The sequence below is a fragment of the Anopheles merus genome, chromosome X, assembly GCF_017562075.2.
Source record: "Anopheles merus strain MAF chromosome X, AmerM5.1, whole genome shotgun sequence".
NCBI classification, from domain to species: Eukaryota; Metazoa; Arthropoda; class Insecta; order Diptera; family Culicidae; genus Anopheles; species Anopheles merus.
The window spans coordinates 20,650,360-20,668,507 of record NC_054081.1 but is presented as its reverse complement, the minus strand read 5'-3'; the positions used below and the strand labels follow the sequence as shown (position 1 = coordinate 20,668,507).

Below are 18,148 nucleotides of genomic sequence, written 5' to 3'. Positions count from 1 at the left end.
AGAGTAGGACGCTTTCATTTTGTACTTTGCCCATTCATACTTCACAAGGCTCGAATAGAAATGACAGTGCCAATTGAGGGTTTACGTCGCCCGAAAAAGTATTTACGGTGACCGATAACGCTTTGACGATGCCGGATTGGCTAGGTAAACCCTGTATAATTGCCTGAATTAATTTCAAAGCCTTACTTTATTATGTTTGTCTTACTGGCGCTGGGGCGCCGACTGGTTGAAAAACATATGGATGGTTAACGTAAAAGACTCGAAGTACTAGGTCGAACATGTCAACGCCTGTGTCCTAACAATTCAATATTTCGTTGTAAGAGTCAATTATATGGTCAAACCAAGGACTGTGAAGGAACGAGGTCAAGTAATGTAGAATGAGGATTAGCCAAAAGTTCGTTACAGCAGTTTGACATCTAAGAGCCCTTTTCGTTTCAAATTTTATTTGTAATTAAATCGATAAATCGGTCTGGTACTCGCAATAAAATTATTATTTATTTCATTGATTTTCCAGGAAGAGTTTGGATGCCTCTAGTAATAATGCATTTTTGATTGTATTATGAATTTTCAAGGGCTCTCTGCTGTCAAATGGCATCCAAGATGGCCAAACCAATGTTGGCTAATATTTGACCTCGTTCTGTACTCGTACACTGTCCTTGGGTCAAACGAATCAACAACTCGCTGAACATGTCAATAATGTCATTGAAAACCCTGTAAAATGATAATACCGATCGATATTGTTGCATTGTTTTCGAGAGAATAGCTACAGTGGTGGGTATTCAAAATCGGGCACTTCCGATGCGGACGCTCTTCCTTCCATGAAGAATGTCATTGTTTACCCCACGTTAGTGTCGTATAAAACTTCAGTTTTGATTCTCATTTCACATTCCGGCGTAGAAAGGTAATAAAAAAAGCCCACTGCACGGTTTTCGTGACGATTTAAAATTCCAGGAACATGATATATGGATCGCCTTGAAAGTGTCTGATTTTGAATACCTACCACTGTATAGTTTTTTTACGTTAGGTATAAAATGGTATGTTTTTGTTGCTTTTTCCATAAATATTTATTGACACCGTATGACTTACGCATAACGCTAAGTGAGACATGTTAGAAAATAAAAAAAGGTTCTTTTACCGTATGACGTCTTATACATGTTTGAGATGTGTAAAAATGAGGTTAGAAATCAAGCATTTCACTTTTAAAAACACAGATAAGGGTGTTAGCCAAGACTATGCATCACACAATCCTCTTAACAACAGTCATATATTGCCACTCTTTAGCTTTAATCTAAAGTTTCCTATCAGGCCATAACAACCCTGACATTCTCGCAGAGTTTTTTTACCCTTTGCATTAGTGCAAGACGAGGGCGAGATCATCATTTAATCTGATTATTTCTGACGTGCTGCGATTTGTAAATAGCTACAAATGAGCTTATAAGTTTTACCGCCGAACAACGCGAATCATTCAAGAGAATTGTGTCTCACATGCTACACCCATCTGCTGGAGGACTGCATTTGAATACGATTTGCAATTTGGTTCGATTTATTCACATTTTGCTGTTTTTTTTATTACAAGTTTAACTTTTCCGAATCTTTGGCAAAAATGAACAAACATCCATCAGTAAATATTCATATTGTTTTGTTTTTAAAAAGCAAATTGCGTGAGGAACGCAAAGAAGTACCTGTAGCTTAAATCACGCGAAAAACTAATACAATTTAATTTCTTTCAGATGACTGGAAATGCAAAACTGTTGCATGAGACTTTGTGGGATCAAGATCCGGAGCTTATGGATTTGATAAGAAAGGAAAAGACGCGTCAGACCAGAGGTTTAGAGATGATTGCAAGCGAAAACTTTACTTCTCTCTCTGTGCTGCAGTGTCTCAGTTCCTGTTTGCATAACAAATATTCAGAAGGTTTGCCTGGCCAACGGTAAGATTCGCCTCACGCTATGCTCCATTAGTTTTTCTAACGAATCTAGAAAGTAAAAACTTTAACAAATATAATTCAATAATTTAATTTCTTTTTGTTTGTAGTTACTATGGCGGTAATGAATTTATTGACCAGATTGAGCTTTTGGCTCAACAGCGTGCCCTCGAAGCTTATCGGTTAAGCCCCGAGCAATGGGGTTGCAACGTTCAACCGTATTCTGGTTCACCAGCAAATTTTGCTGTGTACACTGCTCTTATTGAACCACACGGACGAATCATGGGCCTCGATCTACCAGACGGTGGTCATTTAACCCACGGTTTCATGACTCAAACTAAAAAAATCTCTGCTACATCAATTTTCTTCGAAAGCATGCCATATAAAGTCGATCCAGTTACTGGGTTGATCGATTACGACAAGATGGAGGAGACAGCGCGCCTCTTCAAACCGAAAGTAATTATTGCTGGTATTTCGTGCTACTCGCGTTGTCTGGACTACAAAAGGTTCCGAGAAATTGCCAACCAAAATGGTGCATATTTGTTCGCAGATATGGCACATATTTCTGGGCTGGTTGCGGCCGGAGTGATTCCGTCGCCATTCGAATATGCGGATGTTGTTAGTACCACAACGCATAAGACATTACGTGGCCCCCGTGCAGGAGTAATCTTCTACCGGAAAGGCGTGCGCACTGTGAAGCCAAACGGCGAAAAGGTAATGTATGATTTGGAATCACGTATCAATCAGGCCGTGTTCCCTGGCCTGCAAGGTGGTCCGCACAATCATGCTATTGCAGGTATCGCCACCTGCATGTTGCAAGCGCAAAGCCCAGAATTCCGCGCCTACCAGGAACAGGTGATAAAAAACGCACGCGCCCTTTGTGTAGGACTGCTTGAGAAAGGATATTCTGTAGCGACGGGTGGTACAGATGTGCATTTGGTGTTAGTAGATTTACGCCCAGTTGCTATTACGGGTGCCCGTGCAGAGTACATCTTAGAGGAAATCTCCATAGCATGCAACAAAAATACTGTTCCTGGTGATAAATCCGCCTTAAATCCATCTGGCATTCGACTAGGAACTCCGGCACTAACCACGCGCGGTCTGCTTGAGAAAGATATGCAACAGGTTGTAGAATTTATCGATCGTGGATTACGTCTATCGAAGGAAATTTCCAATGTCTCTGGTCCGAAACTGGCTGACTTTAAGCGTATATTACACGAAGACTCCACGTTTAGTGAAAAAGTGAACAAACTGCGCAAGGAAGTGGAACAGTACAGTGAACAATTCCCTCTGCCTGGTTATGCAGACTTCTAACACAAAATTTCAATAAAAAATTTCTAATATTTTTTTAAAAATGATTTAACATGAAGTCTTTATTTTCATATCATCGTTATTCACACGTTCAGCCCGACGCTAATTATCATGAACTTTCCGTTCCGCTGGCATCTACTACGCAGGCAGTTGATTTTGAACCAAACACGCATGTAGAAAAATTGAGTTTTTTTTTTTGCAACAATTTCAGCTCTCCCGGCACACAATGCGAGGGTTGGTGAGGTACCTCTCGCTCTAATTTGTCTAGTTGTCTTGCTTCCTCCTATAGCGATTCTGTCGAGCTGAGCTTTCACGTCCCTCACCACCGATCTCCTTCCTACCCCTCGCTTAAGATCGTCTGACGTCTCGCCTGACACCTTTCGTTGTGTTGGTACTCTGCGGCTGCTGTCAATGTAGAAGTTAGGTTGTGTGTGTAAAAAAACGTAAACAGTGTTGTTGGCCGATCAAGTGTGGTAAGTTTTTTAATAATTAAGTTCTTAATTTTACGTAAGTAAGTTCCATTTAGCTAAAGTAAGTGGTTGAAGTCCTCCCCAATGCGTGCTGGCTCCGTCGGAAGCGGTACGTGCATGTACCGGCATAGAAAAGCGGTATGGTGAACAACACAGCACAAGACAGTGGGTAAGTGTTATCCGGCGATTATAGTGATAAAGAAACATTATTTTAATAGACTATGACCTCTTTTAATTTGCAGATATAATGCAGAAACGATATGGGCCTGCCGCAGGTGTTAGCCACTGTACGATGCATTGTATATGTTGTAATCTAGCAATCGTTGTAGATCACAGTAGTCTATGAACGTAGTTAATTTTATGTTGTTGTTGACTTATACTTTATTTTAACAAACATATATATAAAAACGATCAAATGATAAAAGTAAAAGGAATACGGTGCCGCGCGCTAGCCACGTCTATTGCTGGTGCAGATAAGATCCCGAGTGTTCGTTACATCGCAGGATCCCCGATCGTAATGAATCATGCACGAGAGAGAGAGAAAGAGACGACTATATTCGCTATACATCGAATGCTGTCAGTTCCCGGAAAGCATCGAGTGTGCGAAGAGGCTGCAGTCTCGGCGGACTGCAACATCTCCCCGGCTAAATGAGCTGATAGGCTCCGAGCCGACGCGGAAGTCTTCTTACTCGAGAAGACCTGCGTGGCAAATCTATCAGGCGCTGGTCGGTCCTACCTCCGTGACGGTTGTCGAGGTCGGCAGGAGGTAGCAAGCTGGATGTCGTCAAAGGAACATCCATCGGGGTCGTCGCTGCTAGTGATGAATAAGCGGGCGATGACCGTGAAAGCGCTGTTGGCTCGCTTACGATTGGTTCCAGCTCCGGCTGGGTTGGCTCTGGTCGGGAAGAAGAAGAAGACCATTCTTCTAACAGTACATCAAGCGGCAGCTGATGTCCCTCAGGTGCACGGGCTACCGCACGACGCCTGATTTGGTTTATGTGGCGCCGAAGTAAACGTCCATCACTCGCAATGACGTCATACATAACGCGTCCACAGCTACGAACGATTTTTCCCGGTATCCACTTCCATGAGTTTCTATAGAAAGATTTTGTAGAAACGAGATCGCCAGGTTGAAAACTTCGCACTGAAATAAATGAGGAAGGAGATAGTGAGTGTGATGATGGGGGCCGCAACAGCTCCAGTGCTGTCCTGATGGGGCGGCCGAACATTTCCTCAGCTGGAGATTTCTGCTGGCTCAACTGCGCGTTTGGTGTCGATCGGTACGTCATGAGAAACAATTCCAGGGCCTCATCAAGGGACGTCTCGTCGCTCTGGATCTTCCGCAGTGCTCGTTTCAGCGTATCGACGAACCGCTCCGCCTGTCCATTTGATTGCGGATGGAACGGTGCTGTCGTGATGTGCTCGATCCCGCTGCTGTTGCAAAACTCCGCAAACAAGGCGCTGGTAAATTGCGGACCGTTGTCGCTAACTAATGTTTCAGGCATACCGAAGCGAGCGAAAATGTTCCGTAACATGGAGATGGTGGCAGATGTTGTTGTACTCGTAGTTTTGTAGATTTCAGGCCACTTGGAGAAAGCGTCAACCACCACTAAAAGTAATACCCTTCCAGTGGCCCAGCATAGTCCACGTGTACTCTACGCCAGGCGCCCGATGGTGTTGGCCATGTCGCAGGTGTTGCTCGAGGGGGTGCTTTAGCGGCTGCCAAACAGGATCCACAAGATGCCACGTAGCTCACAATATCGTCGTCGATCATTGGCCAATACAGTAAGCTTCTCGCAATCGCCTTCATTCTCTGCATCCCCGGATGACCCTTGTGCAGCTGCAGCAAACAACGGGAACGCAGTTTCTCCGGGATGACCACTCTCTCCCCGAAAAGTATACACCCCTCAACGGTTGAGAGCGATTCTTTCCTATTGTGGTACCGTGCCAAATCTGCTCCGAATGAAACATCATGCGGCCAACCGTCCTGCACGTACTTATGGACTTTCCGGAGCAAGGGGTCAGTCTGCGTAGCTGTCTCAACGTCTCTAAAACATAAAGGAAATGAGCTAAGCGCATTAATGGCAACTGACCTTAAGTCGTTTTCTAACTCCAGGCTGGCGATGACGTATTCAGCTTCAGGTTTGGCGTGATGATGTATGAGCCGAGATAACACATCGGCGTTTCCAAATGAGCCTGTTGCTACATACTCGATGTCCATGTCATACAGCTGAAGAGTTAGTGCAAACCTCTGCAGCCGGTTTGCTGTGTATGTCGGAATTCCTTTCTTACTGCCAAATATGCGTACCAATGGTCGGTGGTCGGTCTGCAGTGTGAAATGACGACCGTATATCATGCGATGAAATTTGGTTACAGCGAAAATTATTGCCAGTCCTTCTCTGTCGATTTGGCTATAACCAATCTCCGCCTTGCTGAGTGCTCTGGATGCGTGTTGTACCACTTTTAGGGATCCGTCTGGGTACTTGTGGCATAGCGTTGCTCCTAAGCCAACTGATGATGCATCGGCGGACACAACTATGTCGCGCGTTGGATCGTAGTGTGTGAGCAAGAGCTCCGTGGACAAGAGGGCTTTAAATTGGTCAAAAGCTTTCTGACATTCGGGTGTCCACTGGAACACACTTCCGGCTAGCAGCAACTTATCCAATGGGTAGCGCAAGTTACGCATGTTGGGGATAAACTTGGCATAAAATTTATCGCACCGATGAATGATCGAACGCCTGTTACATCTTTTGGAGCTGGCAAATTTTTGATGGCGTCGATCTTTGCCGGGTCGGGTCGTAGGCCTCGGCTGTCGATGATATGCCCCAAGTAGCGTATTTCCAACTTGTTGAATGCGCACTTTTCACTCCGGATGGTAAACCCATAGTCCCTTATGCGCTTCAGCGTTTCTTCAAGAGCTGCATCATGCTCTTCCTGTGTTTTCCCTCCAACTATTACGTCATCCATGTAAGCAGATACTCCATTTACCCCGGCGAGCATTTATCCATTATCTGCTGAAAAGCACCAGGGGCCACTTTTATGCCTGGAGGAAGCCTGTTGTAATGGTATAGACCACGATGCGTATTAATTGTCAGCAGGGGTCGGCTCTTTGCTTCTATTTCTACCTGCAAAAATGCATCGGATAAATCAATTTGTGAAAATATTACGCAACGGGCTAGCTTAGAAAAAATGTCCTGGGGTAAAGGAAGCGGATATTCGTGCGGGTGTAATGCTGCATTGAGTCCGGTGCTATAGTCTCCGCAAAGCCGTATTTTGCTGTTCGCCTTTCGAACCACTACGACTGGTGCTGCCCAATCCGAATAGTCGCAGGAACTGATGATGCCTAGATTCTCAAGCCGATCCAACTCTTTATTAACAGCATCTTCCATCGCGTATGCAACCGGACGTTTCGGTCGAAAAACTGGTCTGCTCCCTTGTTGCAGCTGTAGGTGAATTTGTGCCTTGGTGCACAGGCCCGTTCCACTAAAAAGCGAAGGAAATTCTTTCTCCCAGGATCGTGGTTCAGCTGTGCCTATGTGATTGCAATAGCTATCCATCGGGACGGTCCCCAAGCCGAAAAGATGAATTAAATCAGCCCCGAACAATGACACATCCGCTTTTGACACGCGAATTGTCGCTTGCTTGGTGGTATTATTAATGCTCACGTTCGCTTCAAACTCACCTTGAAGGCCGAAAACTTCACCAGTAGCTGCTTTCGCTCTTACCTTGGGTGGGTTGAGGTGAGGCTTACCCAATTGCTTCCATAGTTGCTGGTTAATGACAGTGATGTCCGATCCGGTGTCTAGCTGTAGTCGAGCTGGCTTCTCTCCGATGAGTATGCTGACAAATTTCCGCTTCTGCTGCACGCTGCATACGTTGACACGTACTACTCGCGATGACACTGCACGGCGATGATCGAATCGCGGTCGTCCTCTGCGCCGTTGTGACGAGTTGCAGAAACCCTCTCGATGACCTGTACGTCCACAATCTCGGCACTTGTTGGTTCTGTAGGTGCAGTCCCGGGTCCAATGCAGAGCACCACAAAGCCAGCACAGGGTGCGGGGTTTGGAGGCTTCGTTTCGGGGTGCTGGTTTTGGGTAACGCTCGTGGTTGGTGTTTCGATGCCACTGGCGGTTGTTTCTGGCTTGCACTGCCTGTACTCGCTCACTAGTGTCCGTAGCGATCATAGCGCTATCAGCTTTTACACGCACTAAACGTTGACAATCTGCTGCTAGCTGCTCTAGGGTGGCGTTCTTCCTGTCTTCAATGGCGGCTAACAGTTTCATTCTTATGTCCTGTACGCTTTCGTCCTTTAATCCGCATACGAGGATGAGGCACTTAAAATCTTCCTCCGTCATCGAAGAAAATTCTGCATCGACGCACGCTTTATTAACTCGACAGGTAAATGCTAGCAGATCCTCGGTGCGCGTTTTGGTAATATTAAGACACTTGAAGCGTTTGCTTAACACCTACTCCATTTTGCCGAACAGGACGGTAAGCTTTTCCACCATTTCGTTGAAGCGCGTGTACCATGATTCGAATGTTACTCCCGCTTCTGGATCGTACCGGAACTCACTAATATTACCGGCGAGGGCTTCCAGTATCAACTCCGGGTTGCTCGGTTTTGGCACAAATTGCAGATCGGGGGTCGGTGGCTGCTGCTGCTGTTGTTGTTGCACGAGCTGCGATAACAGTTGCTGTTGCTGTGCCATTTGCTGCTGCTGTTGGGCCAATTGCTGTTGTAAAAGCTGCAGCGTTTGCTGCAGCGGCGATGAATCCGATGGCGTGTGCTGCGGTGGCTGGGGGTGAATGAACCCTGTGTTCAGGACCCCATTTTGTGAGAGACGACGTTGCTCCTCGATGATCGGCGTCTCTTCTGGGCTGGACATTCTGCGGCGTTTCCCTACTTGTCGTTGACCGTTTCCACTTAAACTCGTCGCCACTTTTATGTTGTTGTTGACTTATACTTTATTTTAACAAACATATATATAAAAACGATCAAATGATAAAAGTAAAAGGAATACGGTGCCGCGCGCGCTAGCCACGTCTATTGCTGGTGCAGATAAGATCCCGAGTGTTCGTTACATCGCAGGATCCCCGATCGTAATGGATCATGCACGAGAGAGAGAGAGAAAGAGACGACTATATTCGCTATACATCGAATGCTGTCAGTTCCCGGAAAGCATCGAGTGTGCGAAGAGGCTGCAGTCTCGGCGGACTGCAACAGTTAAGGATTAGTTAGTTGTAATAAAACATTCAATTAGAACAGACGTCTTTAGGTTATGGGCGATAAGCACAAAGAAGTGGCGGTTCACGAAATACCGCAGTTTTCCGGAACAGGCTACGATACCTGGAAATTTCGGGTCGAAGCGTTTTTGAAAGCGTCGAAAGTATGGGACGCAGTGATAAAGGATGTTCCACCAGCGGCCAGTGAAGTGACCAAGTTTGAGGAAATGGACGCGAAGGCAATGTCTCTACTGGTGAGCTTTATTTCTGACGAATACTTGGGATGTATTCGAGAAAAATCCACTACGAAGGAAATGTGGGAAGCACTAGAGAATACATTCGCCAAGAAATCCTCGGGAAGGCAAATGGTCTTAAGGAACCAGATCGCTCGTCTGAAGTTGAAGGAAGGGACATCGTTGCGCGCCCACCTTCAACAATTTGAGGATCTGGTTCGGCAGCTTCGGGTGGCCGGATCAAAACTTGAAGAAAGTGACGTCTGTTCGGCTTTGAGTTTAACGCTTCCGGAGTCCTATGATGCCCTGATGACGGCATTAGAAAACCTTCCTGAATCACAATTAACGTATGAATTAATGAAGACCCGGTTGCTAGGCGACGAATGCAAGCGCTTGGATAGAATCGAAAATTCTGAGGAGAAGCCTACTGCATTTGCTGGAAAAAATCGAAATAGGAACGTTTTTGAAAAATTCAACGGAAAATGTCACAACTGTGGAAAGAAAGGGCATATGAAAAAGGACTGTCGAATTAAAACGAAAGCCAACGTTGCCAGTGAATCAAGACAAGTTGTGTTCATGGCGGATGGAATCGGACGTAGGGTACAAACCGGTGATCAGCTTCAATTCCTGCTGGATTCAGGAGCTAGTGACCACATGGTAAATTCAAAAAAGTTTTTTACAACCGTGGAAAACTTGAAACAGCCAGTTTTCATCGATGTAGCGAAGAATGGGGAATCTCTAGTGGCCAAAGAAAGCGGCGTTATTAACGGAATGAGCAACCATGGCGTTCTGATGAGCGCTGAAAACGTTCTGTATGTGCCGACTTTAAGAGAAAACCTCATGTCTGTGAAAAAGCTAACGAAGGCTGGTGTGGAGGTCATATTTCAAGAAACGCAAGTGATAATGAAAATCAATGGAAAAATAATTGCAACTGGAAAACTGCGAGGAAATCAGTACGCTATCGAATTGAAAATTGAACGGGCTAATGCAAGTATAGCAGAAGTGGAGTATGCTGATCTTTGGCACCGTCGTCTCGGTCACATCAGTGAAGGTGCCATGTCTACTATGATACGTGAAGACCTTGCTCTGGGTGTGCGCTTCAAACCGGAAAAGCTCAAGTTTTGTGACGTGTGTGTCTTGGGTAGACACTGTCGAGAGCCGTTCAATGGTGCCAGAGACAGGGCAACCCGACCGTTGGAACGTATCCACTCTGACGTATGTGGACCGATCGACACGCCATCGTGGGAAGGACTCGCTACTTCGTCTCGTTCATAGACGATCAGTCCCATTTTGCTGTGGTGTATTTGCTTCGAAAGAAATCGGAGGTCTTTGAAAAATTCAAAGAGTTTTCAGCAATGGCGACTGCGATGTTTGGTACGAAAATTTCAAAACTCACTATAGACCAGGGACGTGAGTATTTTTCGAATAATCAACAGAAGTACTACAAGGCGATGGGAATTCAGGTGGAGCCAACAGTAGCCTACTCACCGCAACAGAACGGGGTCGCGGAACGGTTCAACCGAACTCTTATCGAAAAGGTACGTACTATGTTAATTGGATCGAATGCGCCCAAGTCATTGTGGAGTGAAGCTGTGCTAGCAGCTGTGTTCATCTTAAATCGAAGTCCAACGTCTGCGATATCAAAGAACGTTACGCCTGCTGAACTATGGTATGGAAGAAAGCCAAGTCTGGAAAAGGCTCGTGTCTTTGGATGTCAAGCATTTGCATGGGTGCCGAATCAACAAAGAAAGAAGCGTGATGCAAAAAGTCGACAGTTATTCATGGTCGGATATGCACCAAACGGCTATCGGCTGTGGGACAAGGATTCTAAACAAATCATTATTGCTCGTGATGTGAAGTTTAACGAAACATATTTTCCATGGACGAATGATACACAAAATAACGGAAAATTAATTGTACCGCTAACCTACGAGCAAGAGGGGGAAGAAGTAATCGGGGAAGAAGTGATCGAGGATGCCGTTAATGTAGAACAAGAAGAAGATCCAGACGAGCAATATGGGGAAAACTCTTCAACTGAATCACTTGACTGCGATGGTGTCCAATCGTGTAATGATGATGAAGATGCAGCGGAAGCAGACGATACCGCGCTCCCTTCGCATCTAGATCTGGACTTGTCTTCCGGCCCTAGTGGCGAACAGTCTAGGAGGCGGAGCGAACGGGAGCGCCGATTTCCCGGTAAGTTCCTTGACTATATTACCGGATTCAGTGCTTGTGCTGTTGGCCCTCCGTTTTCTTCAGACGTTCCAGAAATGTATAACGACATTAATGCTCGTGAGGATCGTGACCGATGGTACCAAGCGGTACAAGATGAACTAAACTCCATGAAGGTCAACGATGTGTGGAAGCTGACGGTGTGTCCAGCCGGTGTGAAACCGCTAAAAAAACCGCGTGTTCCGGCTGAAGGAGGATGAAACCGGACAACAGGTCCGGTACAAGGCACGACTTGTAGTCAAAGGGTTTCTACAACGGCCCGGGATTGACTTTGAAGACACATTTGCACCCGTTGCTAGGCTGTCGACAGTTAGAGTAGAACTAGCTGTTGTCGTCCATCGTGGCTTACACGTGCACCAAATGGACGTCAAAACGGCTTTCTTACACGCAGTGTTAAAGGAGGACCTGTACATGGAAGTGCCCCAAGGCGTGAGGGCTAGACCAGGTATCGTGTGCAAACTTAGAAAATCGCTTTATGGTCTAAAACAAGCTCCACGATGCTGGAATGACCGCTTCAACTCGTCATTGTTGAAGTTTGGGTTCCGTAGATCAAACCGGGACTACTGTCTGTACGTTTCAACTGAAAAAGGTGATGAAATTTATCTGGTGCTTTATGTCGACAATCTTCTGATTGTTGGACGAAATATTCGAACGATGGAGAGACTGAAACGGCGGCTCACAGATGAATTTAAAATGACCGATTGTGGGCAAACGAAGTTTTTCCTGGGAATGCGAATGGAGTACAACCGTAATCGTGGCGAACTGAAGCTGTCACAGGAGGCAGCTGCAAACAAAATTTTAGAAAAATTTGGAATGTCGGAATGTAATCCAGCGAAGACCCCGATGGAGAAAGGACTTCAGTTGAGTCGAAAAGGAAATCATACTGCACAGCCATATCGAGAGTCGCTAGGCAGTTTGATGTATCAAATGCTATGTGTGCGACCTGATTTGTGCTATCCCGTAGCTTACATGGGACGATTTCAACAATCACCAACGGAAGATCATTGGCAAACTCTTAAGCGTACCATGAGATACCTTAAAGGAACTGCTACTATGGGACTGCTACACTACAAGAAAAATCCAGGAAGTAGATCACTCGAAGGATATGTCGATGCTGACTGGGCGTCTGATGCAGAAGATCGCAAATCCGTAACTGGTTTCTTGTTTAAGGCATATGGTTCAACAGTATCTTGGGCAAGCCGGAAGCAGTCGACAGTCTCCTTGTCATCAAGTGAGTCTGAATATGTAGCGCTAAGTGCTGCTGTTTCCGAAGGAATCTGGTTGGCTGGTATTTTGGAAGATTTGGAATGCAAAACACCATCGGATCCAGTTATTATATACGAAGACAACCGTGGCTGTATTGGTCTGGCTAAGAATGCTGAATCCAAAAGAATAAAGCACTTGGATATTAAACATCATTTCATTAAAGACCATGTTGCTGCTGGTCATGTTAAGATTCAACCGATAAGTACTACTGAACAGCAAGCGGATATATTAACGAAAGCTTTGGATGCAAACCTATTTGAATATCTCAGAAGCAAAATTGGAGTCAGCGATTGAGAGGGGGTGTTGTAATCTAGCAATCGTTGTAGATCACAGTAGTCTATGAACGTAGTTAAGGATTAGTTAGTTGTAATAAAATATTCAATTAGAACAGACGTCTTTAGTATATGATTCGGTATGTTCGGTATGTAAGCGGACCACGAAAGAAGAAGAAGATTGTTTGGTGACGCTAGCGACTAGGATGCTAATCGTGGTGTTTATTCCTTTTTTTGCAGCCAATTTTCCTCTATCCTGGAACTTGGGGTTACGAGGAACCGTTCAAGAGGATCCTCCGGAAGCTGTACGGCGACGAGTCGGGCCCTACCAGCACAACAACAGAGGCCCAGCCGGCACCGGGTGCCCCGATTGCGCCGTCAGACGGTGTCGAGCGCTCGTTCACAACGTTCGGGACAGAAATTCAACCCTTCGGATCATTATCCTCTTAACCAAAGTCGTTAAAAATTGCTAGAATTTGGCATGGCAAACGCATTGAGTTCATTTGTTAATTTTAACGACTGGTCCAAGGACCGTAAAGATATCAGGTCAAGTTATAGGCCCGTTTTGACATATAGGTGGAAGAAGAATCGACGAAGAAAACTGACAGTTAGTTTTCCGTGTTTGGCGAACGCTTCAAGTTCTCGAAGGAAAATTTTCATTTTAAATCACGGGCTGTGTTCTAATAAACTAAAATATTCATCCAAATTGATCTCCACCAAATATTGACCATGCTAAACGTAAAAAATCCATCAATACATATACAAGCGGAAAACCATCTGTCCAAATAAGAGCCCAGGGGGGGATCGCCAAAAGCGCTATAACTACACCTCATTTTACATTCCACCTTGCAGATGGTATAAAAAATGCTCTAGTGCAAAAAACATAGACATACCCCCCATCTTTTTGCACTTTTGTTTTTGTATGTTGCATATGTGCCTTATCTCTTTCACACAAGTAGGCACACATAGGCCCCACCGTAACGTCACATTCACCCCATCAAGCATGACCTGTCTATATGTGCCGACTGTTAATTCTGCATTGTTCTGTTCTACCACATTTGAATTCTGTGAATAGAGGAAATTTTGTTAAGGTATTTTTTTTATCAAGAGGCATACTTACGAAAACTCCACTCCATACCGGCTTTGTGACTGTCCAGAATAGTGTTGGGAATTTCGTTAAAAAAAGGAACGGAACGGAACTAGTTCATTTTTCAAAAAGAACGGAACGTGAACCTGGGGTGCAAATGAACCGATCCAGGGCTTAGAAGCAAAACTGTCATCCGGGGGGGGGGGAGGTATTACTTGAGACAGGATATGAAAAGGCGTTTCTTAAATCATCATTCTGAAATCACCAGGGTTCAACCTGATGTCCAGAAAGCTGTACCAGCTGTGCTAATATAAAGAATGCATTTATTATCTAGCATTTTTTAAACTTTTTAGATGCGACGACCATTTTCGGTCAAAGCCTTTCTGTACCACTAATAGGTTTGGCTATCAGTAACTTAAATGCCCATAGCAGGATAATCATCCCAGCGTATTGGGACACGATCCATTCGAGGCTTTTACCCATGCCGATGTTATTGAGTGGTCCGAGTTGACGATTGTATCACGAGATTGACTAATTATTTGAATTTCATTTACTACTTAGAACAAATAGTTTTTTTTCACATAAATCGTTTACAACATCACGGCACTCAAACGGTTGTCGAATGGAACAGAATGCTTGGAATCGAATGGCTAAATATTGGAATCATGCCGAGTGCCAAGATCAAGCGGATATCGTGGCATAAAAAATAAATACATTTTTTTTTTCGTTGGTCATAATCGCATATTATAATACATCTCTTCCAACCCGTTCTGCCATATGAGTACAGATTTAAATTTTATAATAATTATTTGTCTGGTTAGGATAAGCTAAATAATAACAAAAAGTATAATATATGTTACAAATTGCACCATAACACCAAATAACATTTTTGGTCTCGCTTATCACGATTTTTATAAACGATACGCGACGAAGTGCGATGAATATTCCTGTGAGCATGGGAGAGTGCTCAGGCAACACATACTGTGTGCGAGAAAGAGTGAACAGTTATCTTGCATGCAGCAAGCAACAGCCGGACAAAGCCGGTTTTTTTAAAAAACGGAACGCACGAACGATAGCACCTTGCTGACAACATTGAACCGGCAAAGACCGGAACGGAGTGAACGGAAAGAACGAGTTGAACGGAACGGAATGAACGGAAAGAACGGAATGAACGGAATGAACGGGAAGAACGAAATGAACGGAACGGAACGGAACGGAATGAACGGAATGAACGGAATGAACGGAATGAACGGAATGAACGGAACGGAACGGAATGAACGGAAAGAACGGAAAGAACGGAATGAACGGAACGGAACGATTTTGTATAAAGGATCGGAACGGAACGGCCTACATAAAGAACGGAACTTTTTTTACTAGGTTCGGATCGGAACGGCCAACACTAGTCCAGAAGCTTATACACCCAGGTAAGTTGATGAGATGCTTTCAATCATGTTAGAATCTAATATAAATCAAACGCCAACGTAACAGTTATCTTTTTAGGAAAATGCAAAACATTGATCATGATCATCGATATGCAACATTCGCTTCACAGCCGATTCTCGAAATGATGGAAATTAGCACCTCCAATCCATTGGATTTTTCTGCTCCACCGTCTGTTCCATCGGTCGTGCCCGCTACTCCTGATATTCTTGATTCGACATTGTTGGCTGTCTCATCGTCACCACCACCTATATTCGTTTCGTTAGATATGTTGACCGTCCCATCGTCACCGCCACCCATCCGTGATGTTTCCGGTACATTTCTTTTCAAAGGATCTATGCCCAGTTCGTTAGCCATGCCGGGACAGCGATCCTCTTCCGGACCTTCATTGTTGACCATCCCATCGTCACCACCACCCATCTGTGATGTTTCCGGTAAGTTTCTTTTCGGTGGATCTATGCCCGGTTCGTCAGCCATACCGGGACAGAAATCCTCTTCCGGACCGTCATTGTTGACCGTCCCATCGTCACCGCCACCCATTACTGATGTTCCCGGTACATTTGTTTTCAAAGGATCTATGCCCAGTTCGTCAGCCATGCCGGGACAGCGATCCTCTTCCGGACCGTCATCCTCGCCCAGTCTACCGTCTTTATCTGGTTCATCTTCATCATCCGGCGTGCATAATAATTCACTTGATAAAAAGTGGACATTCTTATTAAGCTATCGAAGCAGACTGCGGTTGAGGTTCAAATTATGTTTAATGCAATGAATCCGAGAGCTGGGACAACCTCACGCAATACAGCCATCACTGCCATTGATACAGAAGAAGAGTTAGAAGCCTTTAATGCTAACTTACAAGTTAATACGTATATAGCTGTGATGCTATGCTCACTTTTGTATACAATTGATCATATAAAATATGTTAAAGAAAGACTTGACAAAATAATAGATCTATTGTTTACTAGGGAATTTCTTTCAAAATGTAGTTGGTCATGGATTGGTCGTCCCATTCAAAAAGTCGCATTTGCTGCGTTTGAAAATGTATTCGTATTAATCAAATTTGCTGGAGGAAACAAATTTCTTCAATTGAATGACGACTACGTGAAGAAGATTTCAGTGAGTAAAATGGATCACGGGAAGGGAAGAAATGAAACAAAAACGTTGCGAGAAATAGTTTCACTTTAGAAGCTTAGAATATTATCAGTAAATTTGTAAAGATTCACATAAATATAAAAAATGTAAACACTTATCAATCATTGAAATCAAGAAATACATTTATTTATGAAACAAATTTAGTAACATATAAAAAGTTCCTCCATCCCTATTAGTTTATAATTTCATTTCATTTCATTTCATTTCATTTATTTAATACAATATCTGCCATCAAGGCTAAATATAATGGACTTAAAACTAATCAAATACTAACAAAAAAACAAAATGATTCATGAAAAACTAAGCCTAACTAACCTAGTCTTGACCTAGCAAAAAAGAAAAGAAAAAAACAAGGGTAGAGCGTAGAGACTATCATAAACTTAACAAAAAAAAAAGAGAGTAATAGAAAACTAAGGAGAATAATTAAAGGGAATTAGAAGAAAAAATACGGTTACGGAAAGAGTTAAGAGAGGAGTCGAAATCAAAGAGATAGTAAAAGTGGTTAAACAATCTGAAACAGGACAGAAGAGGGTCATTGAAAGTATAAAGAGTATGACGTGTTTCAATTGACAGAGGATCACGTGGACGAAGAGAACGAGAGGGAACATACAGCGAGATGGACGAGAGTAAATCAGGAGCATCAGTAGCAGAAAGTAATAAGCCACCAATAAAACAAGCCTGAAACACTTGGCGGCGGAAGCTTAAAGAGTGAAGATTGAATAACTGCAATCGCGTTTCATAGGGAGGTAGTGAGGCAGCACCGAACAAACGACGAAAAGCAATCCTGGTAAAGAGGCGATGAATGCTTTCAATTCTCGAACAGCCATCAATAGTGGGAGGATTCCAGATGATACTAGCATATTCAAGAATAGGCCTTACCAAAGCACAATAAAGGATTCTTAGGATGCTTTGATCTCTAAAAATAGAGGTAAAACGTAAGATAAACCCAAGGGTTCGGCTTGCTTTTAGTAGCACCTCATCAAGCTGCAGTTTAAAGTTAAGACGACAGTCAAGTATAATACCAAGGTCACGGATGGACATAACACGAGAGAGGGAAGCGCTAGAGAGAGTATAGTTAAATAAAACAGGAGAAAGAGAGTGAGAGAAAGAAATAACAGAACATTTTTCGGGACACAGGCGAAGTAAATGGATGAACACCAATGAACAAATGCATTGAGGTAATGCTGAAGTCTCAGACAATCAGAAGAAGAAGACACAGGTAAAAAGATTTTGATATCATCCGCATAAAGAAGATGACCATCAGGAGGTAAAACATTACAAACATCATTGATGAACAAAGAAAACAGAAGTGGACTAAGCACACAACCCTGAGGGACACCTGACGTACAAAAAAACTCCTCAGATAAGTACGACCCGGTTTTAACCCTGCATGATCGATTACTTAAATATGAGGACTAATATGAGGATAATTGTGAAGCAATACATCTGCATTCTTCAATTATAATCCAGCTAGCACCACGAGGAGGTTGGGATAGGAGTTAAAGATACGCATGAAGTATCTTAGCATTTGCTAG

At 44.0% G+C, this 18,148-nt stretch overlaps 2 protein-coding genes across 5 annotated transcripts; both read left to right on the top strand.

Moving 5' to 3' along the window:
• The first annotated feature begins 741 nt into the window (after positions 1–741).
• On the top strand, positions 742–3,282 carry LOC121601232 (serine hydroxymethyltransferase). Of its 4 annotated transcripts, none has more exons than XM_041932036.1 (3): positions 742–901; positions 1,731–1,930; positions 2,035–3,282. In XM_041932036.1, exons 2-3 carry the CDS (start codon positions 1,731–1,733, stop codon positions 3,236–3,238), a joined length of 1,404 nt encoding a protein of 467 aa, XP_041787970.1. In that variant the 5' UTR covers positions 742–901; the 3' UTR covers positions 3,239–3,282. The 4 variants fall into 4 exon arrangements, with proteins under 4 accessions (XP_041787970.1, XP_041787443.1, XP_041786284.1 ...); XM_041931509.1 differs by lacking the exon at positions 742–901 and adding an exon at positions 941–1,034; XM_041930350.1 differs by lacking the exon at positions 742–901 and adding an exon at positions 1,329–1,536.
• A 12,069-nt stretch (positions 3,283–15,351) lies between these two features.
• LOC121587913 (pectinesterase inhibitor 10-like) lies at positions 15,352–16,697 on the top strand. The gene is made up of 3 exons (XM_041905285.1): positions 15,352–15,445; positions 15,510–15,895; positions 16,034–16,697. Exons 2-3 carry the CDS (start codon positions 15,526–15,528, stop codon positions 16,228–16,230), a joined length of 567 nt encoding a protein of 188 aa, XP_041761219.1. The 5' UTR covers positions 15,352–15,445; positions 15,510–15,525; the 3' UTR covers positions 16,231–16,697.
• Positions 16,698–18,148: the final 1,451 nt, after the last annotated feature.